At 40.2% G+C, this 14,679-nt stretch overlaps 1 protein-coding gene across 2 annotated transcripts in view; it reads left to right on the top strand.

Moving 5' to 3' along the window:
* Positions 1-11,889, top strand: part of scn4aa (sodium channel, voltage-gated, type IV, alpha, a) — a 44,100-nt gene extending 32,211 nt beyond the window's left edge. For both annotated transcript variants that reach the window (XM_050059845.1, XM_050059844.1), the window contains 6 exons: positions 2,003-2,284; positions 2,382-2,435; positions 3,740-3,877; positions 4,002-4,106; positions 4,725-4,995; positions 5,077-11,889. In XM_050059845.1, the coding sequence (XP_049915802.1) occupies positions 2,003-2,284; positions 2,382-2,435; positions 3,740-3,877; positions 4,002-4,106; positions 4,725-4,995; positions 5,077-6,380 (2,154 nt within the window). In that variant the 3' untranslated portion in view covers positions 6,381-11,889. The remainder of the gene's footprint in view (positions 1-2,002; positions 2,285-2,381; positions 2,436-3,739; positions 3,878-4,001; positions 4,107-4,724; positions 4,996-5,076) is intronic.
* Positions 11,890-14,679: the final 2,790 nt, after the last annotated feature.

Genomic DNA, 14,679 nt, shown 5'->3' with positions numbered 1-14,679 from the left:
AATGGTGCTGAAGTCGTATTTACAATGCAGAATTTTTACTTGTAATGAAGTATTTTTGTACTGTTGTAGTGGTACGTTTACTTGAGTAGGATTTGATATGCAGGACTTTTACTTGTAATAGAGTATTTTTGCATTGTTGTAGTGGTACTTCCACATAAGAATGGTTTAAAATGCAGGACTCTTGGGGTGTTTTCACATTTAGTCCTCTTTAAGTGAACCGATCTCAGTCCTCTTAAAGTGCACCAAAAAGTGGATCAACAGAAAAGGGACTTTTTGTGTTCACATTGTCAGTTCATTTGAAAGAGGACTCAGTTCAGTTTCTGGTCAACTTCAGCTCTGATGGGGCCTCAGTCATCTTTCTGTCCACACTATAGTCTATATATAATATATATTAGGGATGCACCGAAATGAAAATTTGTGGCCGAAGCCGAATAAAATTAAACGCTTGGCCGAATACCAAGTACCGAATACCGAATACTGTTGTGAGAAATAATTAACTGCAATTCAAATGCATTTCGCATAAATTAAAAAAAAAAATCAACCAGCCCCCCTCCTCCCCTGACAAGTAAAGAACAGTCCCTTCATAAGTAAAGAACAGTCCCTAAAGTGCGGTGAGGTTTGTGGACCGTTACTGCCACAAAGAGAGAAATGTGAACGGCTCGTTTCTCCTCTGACACGTCACATACTGTGTGCCGCCACGGCTCGGCTGTCCAGGTGCTTTTGGGCAGTCATGACGCCAAGAAGAGGAAATCACTGGAGCCGGACTTCTCCGTCGCCGGTAAGCCTTATCTTGCGCCGCGGAGCACTATGGCCGCCGTATTTGACAGGAATACATTCCTGTCTGTGTCTATGACCCCCGTTCAACCCACAACCGGCGGGATTCGCCTTTCATTTCTGCTGCTGGTTGAAATCTGTACTCGCACAGCGTGCTGAATGATTTATTTTGCTCGCACAAAACTATTTTTAGTCGCAAATGCGAGTGCGGTGACGGACAGAGTAAAATATTGCCACACTGCCGACATTTTACTCCGTCCGTCACCGCACGCTGTTTGATTGCGTTATCAAAACACGCCGCTATTATTCGGCCTTGCTTTTCACTTATACCACCGAATACTGAATGTGTGTGTTTTTTGCAATATTCAGCCGAATATATTCGATTACCGAATATTTGGTGCATCCCTAATATATATTGACGATTTTATTTTTTTACTTTGACGTGACACTGTACATTATAAAGCCCCTCACTTTCAGATGAACTTAAAACTGGAGGAAAACCTTAGTGTCTCTGTACTTTCAACTGTTGCTGTTTAAAGTACAGAGATGTGTAGTATCTTCTGTGGACCAAACTACTCGTCCTGCGTCCTTGCAAGCGTTACAGGCCGACGTAGTTTCATATAGTTTTTCAAGTGTCCCGGTGCAACAGCATGTGATTTAGAGGGCTGAATACAATGGCAAAGAGCAAAGCGAACCTGGGGCACTTTGTGTTCACAAGACACAGGTTAAGTGAACCACACTGCGGACTTGAAGCAAACAGGAATCAGACTATCTCGGGAGGTGGTCTGAGTTTGGTTCACTTCAGAGGGGTTCGAGTTCTCTTGGAGTGTTCACATACAGTATGTGCAAAAAGTGCTGAGCCACCACTCTGATTCTGTTTAGGGGGCTGAAAAGGACCAAGTGTGAAAACACCCTTACTCATGGAGTATTTATCCATTGCTGTAATGGTACTTCTACCTACGTAAAGAGTATGAATGTTTCCTCCACCACTAACACTGTTGTGATCTTTAGTGCATATTCACACTAATTTGATTGGCTTCCTTTTTACAATGTGTACTGACTGCATGCTTTTACCGTGGCTGCTGTACCAGCGCTGCCTGAGGTAAGGATTCTGGTAAAACTTGCTGACTTTGTTGCTCACTTTTCCAAACTAAACTAACTAGGAAACATTTCTATACATTTCTATATGTAATCCCTTAATTTAAACAAAGTCCTCTCTTTTGGGCAGGTGGTGGTGAACGCTCTCATTGGAGCGATTCCCTCCATCTTCAATGTGCTGCTGGTGTGTCTCATCTTCTGGCTCATCTTCAGCATCATGGGAGTCAACCTGTTTGCTGGGAAGTTCTACCGCTGTATCAATACCACCTCGGATGAGCTTTTCCCCATGGACGAGGTCAACAACAAGAGCGACTGCATGGCCGTGAAAGAGGCCACAGAGGAGGCCCGCTGGGTCAACGTCAAAGTCAACTATGACAATGTGGGACAAGGCTACCTGTCTCTGCTTCAAGTGGTGAGGAGTGCTGTTTCCGTTATTATATACTTGGAAATAAAATTCTTGTAAAAATGTTTGTGTTCAGTGATTTTGAAACAATGTGCTGTGTTTTCAGTCAACTTTTAAAGGCTGGATGGACATCATGTATGCTGCCGTTGACTCAAGAGAGGTAATTATTATTTACAGTTATGTCCTGAAAAGACCCTTCATTCATTCTATTTTACTTTAACTTTAAGAACTTAACTGTTATGATGCAAGCACAGCAAAACTGCAGCTGCGTCGGCCTTAACTGGTGCGCTGTGTAAGACCTCACACTTATTATACTAAAAAAGGTACTTTTTTTATTGCGTATATGGATAGAAATAAAATAAATAATATCAATAAATCCAAGTCGGGAGTTCATATATTCTTCCCTCCCTCTCTACTAGCCCCCTGCACTTTAAGTTAATTGAATATATATATAATATATATGTGACAGATGGTGATAGTGAAGTGAGTCTTTGGATCAACAACTGCCTCTCCTGACTAGTATCACCAGTATAACCTTTTATCCTGTGTCTTCTCAACCATCTTTCTTAAAGGGATACTTCACCCCCAAATGAACATTTGTATCTCAGTTACTCACCCTGTGTTACAGTGAATTTGTAAAGAAGACTTTGTTTTTCTCAATGGTGGACGAAGAATCCAAAAATGGAGAGAATTCTTCATGAACTGAAGTCATAGGGGTCCACGTTTAACAATAGCAAAACTATATCAACAAATCTGTTGTCAAACTCTCATAGAACTCGCACAGTATAATCCAAGCCTCATTTATACAGTTGTATGCTCTGTGTTTCCAAGACAGCCCTATCCGACAGGAATTTGAACTGAAAGTTAAAGTTATCGTGCTCTCTTCAAAACCAAACGTCTTTTGATGAGATTGTCAAAAACAGGATTTTTTCCGTGTGGAACATGGAAGCTGCTGGTCTACTGCTGCCTCGAACAGTTTGTTTGTGTTATTGTGTGACTTTTAAAGGGTTAGTTCAGCTTCAATATGTCACACAATAACACAAACGAACTGTTTGAGGCAGTGGTAGAGCAGCAGCTCCGGTGTTCAGCAAAGTAAAATGAATCAATGAGTTTTAGTTTAGTTCCCTGTCAGAGAGGGCTCTCTGTTTGGGAAGTACTGAGCATACAGTTGGATGAATGAGACTTGGATTACACTGCACGAGTTTGGTGAGAGTTTCCAAATTGATATCTTTATATAATTTTGCTGTTGTTAAATGCTGACCCCTATGACTTCAGTTCATCAAGGATTTTCTCAGTTTTTGGATTCTTCGTTCACCGTGGAGGCATGTGAGAAAAACAACGTTTTTTTTCAAAAACACAGTGTAATACAGGTTGAATAAATGATAAACAAATGATCACTTGGGATATCTAGTAACCAGGAAAGGAATGCTTCCTCTTATTTCTTCCTGTTTTGTACCTTTTTAGGTAGAGGAGCAGCCTTCTTATGAGATCAACCTCTACATGTACATTTACTTTGTCATCTTCATCATCTTTGGCTCTTTCTTCACACTCAACCTCTTCATTGGTGTCATCATCGACAATTTCAACCAACAGAAGAAAAAGATAAGTATCTTTTTTTTCCCCCCAGAAGTATTCTGCGCCAATACAAAAGCAACTGAACAGTTACATCTATACATCATTCAAATACCTACAGTATAATGACGTTTGTATTTTGTTGTGTCCGCACTTTGGAGATAAAGACATCTTCATGACTGAGGAACAAAAGAAGTACTACGACGCCATGAAGAAACTTGGTTCCAAAAAGCCACAGAAGCCAATTCCACGTCCAACGGTTTGTTACTCATTTACAGCTGATAGTTAAACCAACAACATGAGTTATATTGTTTGGTAAAGACTCAAGATTAGTTTTTAACTACAACTGCATTTTAACTACATTAGAGCTGCAACAAAAACTCGATCAATTGATTAGTCAATAAGCAGAAACTTAATTGGCAACTATTCTGGTCATTTAATTACCATTTTAGACATTTTTAAGCAAAAAAAACAAATATTTGCCTGGTTCATGCTTCTTAGATGTGAAAATTTGATGCATTTCTTTGTCATATATGATAATAAACTGAACATTTTGTTATTTTTGGACTGTTGATCAGATAAAGCATACCATGTAAAGACGTCACATTGGCATTTAATTGACAAAAAAACAACTGAAATAATGGGCAGATTAAACAATAGTGAAAATAATCATTAGTTTAGCCCTAAACTACATTGTTTGATGTTGAAAAGTATTAACGAGGTGACCGGAGTAATGACACATCAGCTCGGCATGCGTGGTATGACGAGGTCACTGGTGACCCCTGCGCTGACCCTTTCTGCACACTGCTGGTGTGAACAGGCCAAATGACCCTGTTGGATTTGTGTTTCTGTTCCTCGCCTTCTCCTTGACCTACAGAACCTAATCCAGGGAATGGTGTTTGACTTCATCAGTCAGCAGTTCTTTGACATCTTCATCATGGTGCTCATCTGCCTCAACATGGTGACCATGATGGTGGAGACGGACGACCAGAGCCCGGAGAAGGAAGACTTCCTGTTTAAGCTAAACGTGGCTTTCATTGTCGTCTTCACTGGGGAGTGCGTGTTGAAGCTGTTTGCCCTGCGACAATACTTCTTCACCAACGGATGGAACGTTTTTGACTTTGTTGTGGTCATCTTGTCCATAGCGGGTGGGTGAATTATTACTTAGAAACTGCAAATTGTGTTCAAACAGACAATCTGGGTTCACATATTTTCTCCTTTTATTTCAGGTACAATGCTCTCTGACCTGATCGAGAAGTACTTTGTGTCACCGACTCTGTTCAGAGTCATCAGACTTGCCAGAATAGGCAGGATTCTGCGTCTCATTAAAGGAGCAAAGGGCATTCGGACGCTTCTCTTTGCTCTCATGATGTCACTTCCTGCCCTATTCAACATTGGCCTTCTGCTCTTCCTCATTATGTTCATCTTCTCCATATTTGGCATGTCAAACTTTGCCTATGTTAAAAAACAGGCCGGAATTGATGATATATTTAATTTTGAGACGTTTGGTGGCAGCATTATCTGCTTGTTTGAGATCACGACGTCAGCCGGCTGGGATGGGCTTTTACTTCCAATGCTGAACAAGGAGTATCCAGACTGCGATCCAGACATTGAGAACCCGGGCACGGATGTAAAGGGGAATTGCGGCAACCCGGGCATGAGCATGATATTTTTCTGCAGCTACATCATCATCTCTTTCTTAGTGGTGGTCAACATGTACATCGCCATTATCTTAGAGAACTTCAATGTGGCGCAGGAGGAGAGTGGCGACGCTCTCTGTGAGGAGGACTTTGAGATGTTCAATGAGACGTGGGAGAAGTTTGATGTAGATGGAACTCAGTTCATTGAGTACAGCCAGCTCTCAGATTTCTGTGACACCTTGCAGCCGCCACTGAGGGTTGCTAAGCCCAACAGGCTCCGCCTGATTGAAATGGATCTACCCCTGGTCATTGGGGACCGGATCCACTGCCTGGATGTCCTGTCGGCCGTCACGCAGATGGTGTTGGGAGACACAATTGAGATGGTGGCCATGCGGGAGAGCATTGAGGCCAAGTTCATCCTGAGCAACCCCACCTCAGACTCCTTTGCACCGATCACCACGACGGTGCGCCACAAAGAAGAGAAGATGGCTGCTGTAGTCATTCAGAGGGCTTACCGCACCCACCTGCTGAGACGCTGCATACACCATGCTGCTTTTATGCACCGCTGTAAGAGGATGGGTAGAAAGGACGAAGGTGAAGATGCACCGGAGAAAGAGGGCATGCTCGCTCGAAGGATGGGAGTGCTCTATGGAAGCAATGTGGACCTTGCAGTGGCGATGGAGCAGGCTGATTTAGAAACTCTAGCAAGCCAACAGCCTCCTACTCCTGAGACAGTGTCACATGACACAGGGGCCCAGAGTGGTCCAGAGGAGCCCCCCGAGCCAAATGTCATGGTTGTTCCTGTAGAGATTACTAATGAGGTTTTATTACATTCTGCCCCGAACCCACACCTCTTTACCCTCCCTGCAAATCTGAGAGAGACGATCGTATAACAAACAGCAGAAGACAAATAATTGTCTTCCTCCCTGTTGTTTTTTTTTTTACCAGTCAAGGAAGTAGTGTTAGCAGTTGAATTTTTCCACATTAGAAGAAGAGGTTACACAGTGCTAATGAATATTTAAACTGCATTTTCCATCATTGACCGTAACAAACAATTTCTATTTTTCTATGTGATATTCAAGTGTCTTTTTTGGTTAAAAGTGAAACTGGAGGGCATGGTTTTCTCTGATAGTAACCATAAAGACATCAGCAAATATAAACCAACATTAATGCTAAATGCGAGACGATTAAAAATAAACAAGTTAGCATGTTACATGATAATAAATTTGGCTGTAAAAACAAATAGTAATATGCTGAAATATTCAATTACAAGTTGTACGTGTTTAATGTAAGTCCCACTGTAGAGACTAATGTCTGTGCCTGCAATGCTTTTCTCTGTGTATTGGTGAGGGTAAATGCTACTCAAATTAACATTTCCAAATTAAAAAGCACATGTAGAGATGATTTCTCAGCATTTAAAGGGGACCTATTATGTGTTTTTTTGATTATCTGCCATATTTATAATGTTACAATGCCATATGTTCATATTAAACGTGGCCAAAGTTTCAGATAATTAGTTAAACATACTTAAAAGTAATCTCAGGCTTTCCAATGTTTTTTTTTCTTCTTTGCCTATGAGCTGACGTTACCTCGTGATGGATTCTCGCTCGTCTGCTCCAGGCACACTACTGCAAGCTGTGTTTTTCCCAAGCGTGTTGCACCTAGTCCCACCCTACTGTGCTGTGATTGGCCAGTACTAACCCGAACATGACCTTTTTGCCCTGACCGCCTCCATTCTGGACGCTGCCAATGTGACAAGTACTAGCTAATCACAGCACAGTAGGGCGGGCCTGGGCCAAAGACATTACATAATCTACACTGCTACATGTAGCTACATGCTAACGTCAGGGAAACATTTAAACTTGGTTGCTGATGTTGTTAATTTCACCCCGATTTGGCTCATATTGCTGCTGGAACATGTCTGGTGGTGAAGATTTTGGTTCAGACACATTTACTGGTGATTTTTCAAGGTAGAAATTGTAGCTACTTTGCGTTACAGTGATGCACCAGCTGCAATGATGTTGCAGAGACCAGTGTTGCAGACTTCATATGCTCATTTGCATATTGGTGACGCCATTGCGCATTAATAGAGGCATAAAAAAGACGCTGATTAGATTCAACTGAAAAATCCTGAAAAGAAATTTTGAACGGCACGAGAGCAACGGTGTTTACACTATAGCGCTCTACTTTCTCGTGCTCCCAATGCAGGGAGCAAGAGCGCCAACGTAACCCTAGAAACTTACTACACCTGAACTCTCAGAGCGAGTGGTGTCACCTCTCCTCCTGCCTGTCCCATATCTACTGCACGGAGGAGAGAGGGGGAGAGACCCCTGATATTGACTGATGTTGACTGCGATTACTCTGAGCAGCATGCATGGGAATGAATTACAATATAACATGTAATATATTTCCCTAGTGGTCTGAATAAAATGCTAAATTTGTTGCTAGTTACTTTTTAAAAACAAAGTTGCACAGAGGGTCTGAAAAGTTGCTGTATCTAGCGAGAAAGTCGCCAAGTTGGCAACACTGGCCAGTGAGGCCAAGACACAGCAGACCTGGAAACTTAGACTGGCTTGTTAACAGGTTCTAGTACAAACCTAAAATACAACCTGAAAATAATAGGTCCTCTTTAAATTTACACTCGCTTTCAGGGAACTGCATCACTTACTGTCAGCTGTTAAAACAGCTTGCTAATGAATCATCATGGTTGACCAGATCTGTGATATGATTCTTTCTAGTGACAAATTCATCTTTAATTTGCAAGATAGAGCAATCCAGTTGAAGTTAATGCACGCTATGGTTGAGGCCTCAATAACCTCTCTCATGATATGGCTGTTACCAGAAAAACAAACTATGTGCCCCAGTTTCTAACCAGAGAGCAACTTGAACAACATATGGCAAAAAAACCTTGGTGATCCTTTTATAGGCTGGGTTAATGTCATACACAGAGTGTGCATTTAAAGCAACAAGATATCCAGTCTTTTTTGGTTCCTCTGATGTGACATGAACGCAGAGCTATTATCCAACTCCAACAGAAAGATACTTAAAAATTGAATTAATATACACACAACCGTTTCATGGCTAAAACCGTGCAATCGGGAGTCATTTGTTTTCATTTTTGAAAAGTCAAAACAGAGCAAAATCCTATTCCTGCTTACTTTAAGTCACTTTTATGTGGAATCTCATCAATGTGAGGGCTCTGCATGCTAATTCTTTCAATCAGACACAATATGAAGTTTGGAGTTTGTACATTTATCAAATTAATAACTGAAAAACAAGGCTGATAGTGATGACGTTTATCTGCCAGTGAAACCCTGATCTCTGTTATTCTTTATAACGCGGGCCAGTTAATGCAGTTAACATCTGAAGGCCCAGTTTATATTGCACTATTTATATCCCTTCCAGGTCAAGTTAGAGCAGTTGACTGTGTAAGACTGAGAGACCTTCCTGTTTTCTAAGATGATTTCATCCCTGATGTATGCATGTCTTATAAATGTTATGTCTATTTTTTCAGTCCCCTCTCAGACGTCAAACACTTGTTTTACATTTCAGCATTTAGATGTAAACGCCATGACTGTTAACTTAAGATGTGTTTACATTAACAGAACTGCTGAGCTTAACTTAATTTTAACAATAATTCTAGCAGTAATGCTCACACTTGCTGTACATTTTAAATGAAGTTTTGCCTCAGGTTGTATCAAGTTTTTCTTGATCTTAAATTAATCTCAAACACAGCTGAGTGATGGTTTAGTTTAATACACAGACAGCACTTTACAATAACCATCATTAATCAATGGTAAATCAATAATTTATTGAACTGTTAACAGACAATTAAATGATAATTATTGATGTTTGCTTATATTAGTAATGCTATTATTTGTGTTCTTTTAACCAACCCATTCTCATTTCCTAAACGTCAACTATGATGTTCTAGGTACCCCTCCTGTGCCGGTTTCGGATGTTCAGGGACAGTGTGTCAATTTTCACTCGTTATGCACATTGGGTCTTTTCAAAATAGATTTCCGTTTTCCAAGGACATGTACAGTTTCTGCTTGTTAAATGCATGCAGTCTGTTTTTCAAATTCAACTTAAATGTAGGTAATTAATTTAATTTTTAGGTTTACTTCCTCAGGTCGGGTCCATGTCATTGGTCCGACAGCCCATTGGTCCGACATCCCATTAGTTCGACGGTCCGCGGTGCTGAATGGCTCCCGGCGGGCGTATTTCTACCTTGATGGTGCGCTGCGACCGGCTCTGGGTCAGCTGGGAAAGGCTTGAGGTGAAGCAGGCTCACAGCTTATGTGTTTGTCACTTTCTTTTTCATTTTAACCCACACCATGATCTTTTCCTGACCCTAACCAAGTGGTTTTTGTGCCTAAACCTAACCAGACCTTAACCACAGGGCATCATGATGATTTCGGAACGGACTTCGGAACAATGGGTTTAATATGGTCGGAACAATGGGATGTCGGACCAATGGGCAGTTCCCCTCAGGTCTAGGCAACAAAAGCATGTGGTTAGGTTTAGAAAAAACATCATGGTTTGGCTTAAAATAAGTGTGTTTCTTACCAATGTAATGTAACGTCATGTGACATACGTCGTTAGCATAGTACGCGTCACATACTAGCACACTACATTATTATTAAAAAAACTCAACTGACTTTTGGTTTCACACAGGAAACAAACAGCGGTCTCATGGGTGAAAGTCCGCACCACCTCCACTCCCACCCGCCCAATGCCGACTTTCTCGCTCTTTATACTACAGCGGTTGCTCTGAGAATCAAAAAACACTGCCGCCTGGTTTGTCTCATACTGCCACTAAAGGCTGCCTCTGTACCTTGGTATTGGACACCAAGGGCTGCTGAACAAGCGTCAGATTGATGAGGTCAGAGTGAGACCAGGTTCGTTAAGCAGTTTATTGTTGCACACAATCTAACATTTTATATCCACCTTATTCCTGAGGGCACTTCTGTAGAAATGATAATGGCGACAGCAGAAGTAGTTAGTGACTTTGATTGTATATGGTCGGTTTCAGTGGCTAATCTTGGTGACTAACCACCAGCTGCAGTTCTTTTTTGAAGTAATTCGCCTTCAGTTTAGCTAAAATTGCTTTGTATTTTTACGGATATTTAACTAACGTTAAATTAGCATTTTCTAAAAATGTCTTTGAGCAGCTCTGGTGCCTTTAGCACTGTCCACATCTGTAACGTTACTAACAACCAGACTGAAATTTGTTGCTCCAACAACAGTGTTGAACATGCAGCCAGAACAAAAAGAGATTGTTCCTGTAACCAGTGGTACAGTTTTTATCACCTGCCTACAGAGAGGAATAGGTTGCCACCTGTACTGTACAGTGTTAATACTGGATTGTCCGGTATAAGAAAATAAAATTCATCATTCCTTATTGAATCAATACGGGATACGTAGGGTTATGTTAAGGCAGACGAGTGGAGCATTAGCTGGTAAACATCACATTTATTGATTTCACATGGAGCTAAAATTAATATGTGTTAAATGTTGTGTTAGTGACCGTTTGTGAGAAATTATAAATCATCTTTTAGATGGAGTAGATGTTTACAATAAGCTAGCTCTGGCTTTTTAAAATTCAACAATATGCTATTAGAGCATGACAAACTTGTTGCTCACTCACTGCTTGCTTGAAAAAGAAAAACAACAATTTGAGATGGCTGTCGGAGGTAAGATTGCGGTTTCCCGTCTGAACAGGTGTAACAGAAGGTGTGTATTACGTTTTATTGCATAATCGCCTTAGAAAAGAGGATGAGTGTACCGTTACATATCGTTACTATCGGAAAAAGCTGATTCCAGTTCGCAGCCGGAAGGTGAGCCCGTAATTCACGCAAGGTATCATGGGGGCTAGCAATAAGGTGGATCTGAGATTAAGTATTTGTTAATGGTTAATAAGTGGTTTGTAAAGCATCTATAAACATTATAATACCTTGTTAATTGCTGAATAAATACTGTGTGATGCGTCTATTAACATTATTTGGTTGGGCATTACGAAGTTGCTGTGTTATAGATGCAAAAGAATGACTTGGGTCCTACCTCTGTTAAATGGTTAATAAATACTGTGTGGTGCATCTATAAACATTGCAACTTTGTAATGGTCACCAATATAATGTTAATAGATACACCACACAGTATTTATTCATCAACCATTTAACAAGGTATTATTATCATAAATGAGAACTTCAAAAAAGCATCTTAATAATGTTTATAGACTGTTGACAAACCAGTTATTAACCATTAACAACTACTTAATCTCGTATATAAAATATTAGATTGTCTGCAACAATAAACTGTTTTAAAACAACCTGGTCTCACTCCCAACTCACCAAACATCAACACTTGGTCAGCGACCATCAGTGTCCCATACTGAGGCAGAGAGGCAGCCTTTAGCGGCAGTATGAGACAAACTGGGCCGCAGCATTTTTTGATGCTTGTAGCACCTGCTGTAGTATGAAGAGCAAGAAAATCTGCACAGGACAGGTGGGAGTGGAGGTGGTCTGCGCTTTCACCCATGAAACCACTGTTCATTTCCTGTGTGAAACCAAATGTCAATTGAGTTATTTTTGTAACAGTGTAGTGTGCTAGTATGTGACGCCTGCTACACCAGTGACATGTCAAGGGACGTGACATTAAATTAGTCAGGGACATATTACTTTTCAGGGTTCCCTTGGTCATGGAAAACCTGGAAAAGTCATGGAATATCACAGTCACATTTTCCAGGCCTGGAAAAGTCAGGAATTTTGTTGTGTGTAGTGAAATTGTTGCTGTAAGCTTCCATGGACAATGTTGTATGTGATGTAACATCAGGGAAATCTATTTTCTGTAGCTTTCAAAGTAACATAGCTCTAATATGCGTAAATATGTGACAACGTTTTGTCTACCATCATGTACGTTTCTTTATTTTCTCCCCACGTTCCGTCCCTTCCTTAATGTATGGCAGCTAGCTAAAATTATGTTTGAATACAGCTTGAATCTATCATGTTTAAAAAACGATAGGCAAGTTTGGTAAGACATGTTTATATCATGGGTCCTTGAAAAGTCATGGAAAAGCTCTGAAATTTAGTCCATGAAAATATTTGAGAACCCTGTATTTTAAGCCAAACCATGATGTTGTTTTGTAAACCTAACCACGTGCTTTTGTTGCCTATAGTTACCTACGTTCCAAGTTTATTTTTAAAAACAGACTTCATGCATTTAACAAGCGGAAATTGTACATTTTCTGTGAAAATAGAAGTTTATTTTGAAAAGACACAATGCATGTAATAAGTGTAAATTGACACTCGGCCCCTGAACGTCCAAAACCAACGCAGGAGGGGTACCCAGAGCAGCATAGATTGACGTATATGGCTGCTGACCAAGTATTTGATGAGATGGGAAAGAGAACAGTTTGGTTAAAAAAAAACTTAAATAATTAGTAATTATTAATTATCATTTCATTATTTGTAAACGGTAAACAACTATTAACTAAACTTAAAATATCATGTATTAATGATGGTTGTTATAAAGTGTTTACACGAGTCTGAAGTTAAAGGAAAACCCCACTTTCCAACGTGTAGATAATCACACCTATTTACATATTTACAAAAAAAACTTTATGCGCAGTCGTTATCTAAAGTCTGTCTTCATGCAGAAAGGTTGCTTCACTTGCTGTTGTGTAAGTCTTAACTGAATTTAAAATGTCTTACTCTGAATATTTAAACATAATGAACAACATAAGCACTTTTACAGTTTTCTAGTTAGTATTTTTTTTACAATAGATTATAGAGGGTTGTCTCTTCTCTTGTTTATGTGTTCAACACTGTTTTTAACATCAACCCTGGGGGATTAAAAAGAACATGAATGTTTCCTCTTCGAGGGGTCTCTTTGTCTTATCCTGCTGCCGCAGCATGGCAGTTACTCTGTAATGTGACCTGCAGCAATCCTGTCTGAGATCGACACACTGCTGCACCACTTAGCTGTAGTCTCCTCTAATAGTTCAGTCAGATCCACAACACACACAGTGTCCTCCTGTTGTTTACATTTCTACTGGAGGGAGAGCTTTACCGGTACACCCACAGTCAGTGTTGCCTGTATATACATCTTGTCTTTCTTCTTTCTGTATTGTATATTTATATCATTTTGTTATTGTAAAAATTGTATCTATATTGTGAGAATAAAATACTTCTTGTAGGGAAATGTAGGTTGTGAGTTTATGTTGTTGCACGTTGTATAATGTGAAACTACACTGGAGCATTGAGGCCCTCTGGTGGTGTGTACAGTGAACAGGCCTCACTGCCGACCGATACACTCCCAATTCTGTCACATCTGTTTTTAAACCTGGGAGTAGACATGTGGAAAAACAACCCAGAGTGTTGTACAGTGAATTTTATGTGTGAAATACTGCATCATGTTATTTGTGTGGGACTATTTGTCGCAACAGATGAACACACATTTGGTGTGTCAGTGAGTGTTTGCAGCAGCAGGATGATGTATGTGACTTAAACACTGCCATTAATGTTAATAAATAAGTAAATGATAAAAATGAATATGTTGTTGGGCAACAATGGATGATATGACATAAGCAATATAGTTTATAAGATACATCTGTCATCTTTTCATCTCCAGTATTGGCATTTTTCATCTTAAAGGGGAACTCCACTTAAGAATTCTAATATGTTATTTCCATTGTCTAGGAAAGTTCAATCAGTATTTGTCAATACGAGCGACTCTCTCTCAAAGCAAGAAACCTGAGAAGTAAGTCTTAAACTTGTGTCATCAAGTATAAAGTCTGGAGCTGCTTCATAGACAATGAATAGAGCGACAGATTTTGTGAACCCACAGAATGTTTGTTGTCTATTTTATACCCAAATAAGCTTTATTCTATTGTAGTGGTCTCAGTCCTTAAACGGAGAATGTACATTCCCTTGGGTGGTCTCAGTGTCATCTAGAACAGTGGTTCCCAACTGGTCCAGCCACAGGGTCCTGGTTTCTCCTTAATCATTAGACCTCCTGACATTACGAATGTTACACGGCAAGCTGATAAAAGCGTACAAAAGTCGAAAGGATTATAACCACTGTGTGTGGTTTGGTCCATGACTGAAATGAGTAAATGTCTTTTATATTTCAACTCTGTACTTTAATGTCCCTCTGTCAGGCTAACTTCACTAGCCAACCTTAGCTAACTTT

The sequence above is a fragment of the Epinephelus moara genome, chromosome 13 (assembly GCF_006386435.1).
Source record: "Epinephelus moara isolate mb chromosome 13, YSFRI_EMoa_1.0, whole genome shotgun sequence".
In the NCBI taxonomy this organism is placed as follows: Eukaryota; Metazoa; Chordata; class Actinopteri; order Perciformes; family Serranidae; genus Epinephelus; species Epinephelus moara.
The sequence above is the reverse complement of the archived record's forward strand: the minus strand, read 5'-3'. Positions and strand labels throughout refer to the sequence as shown.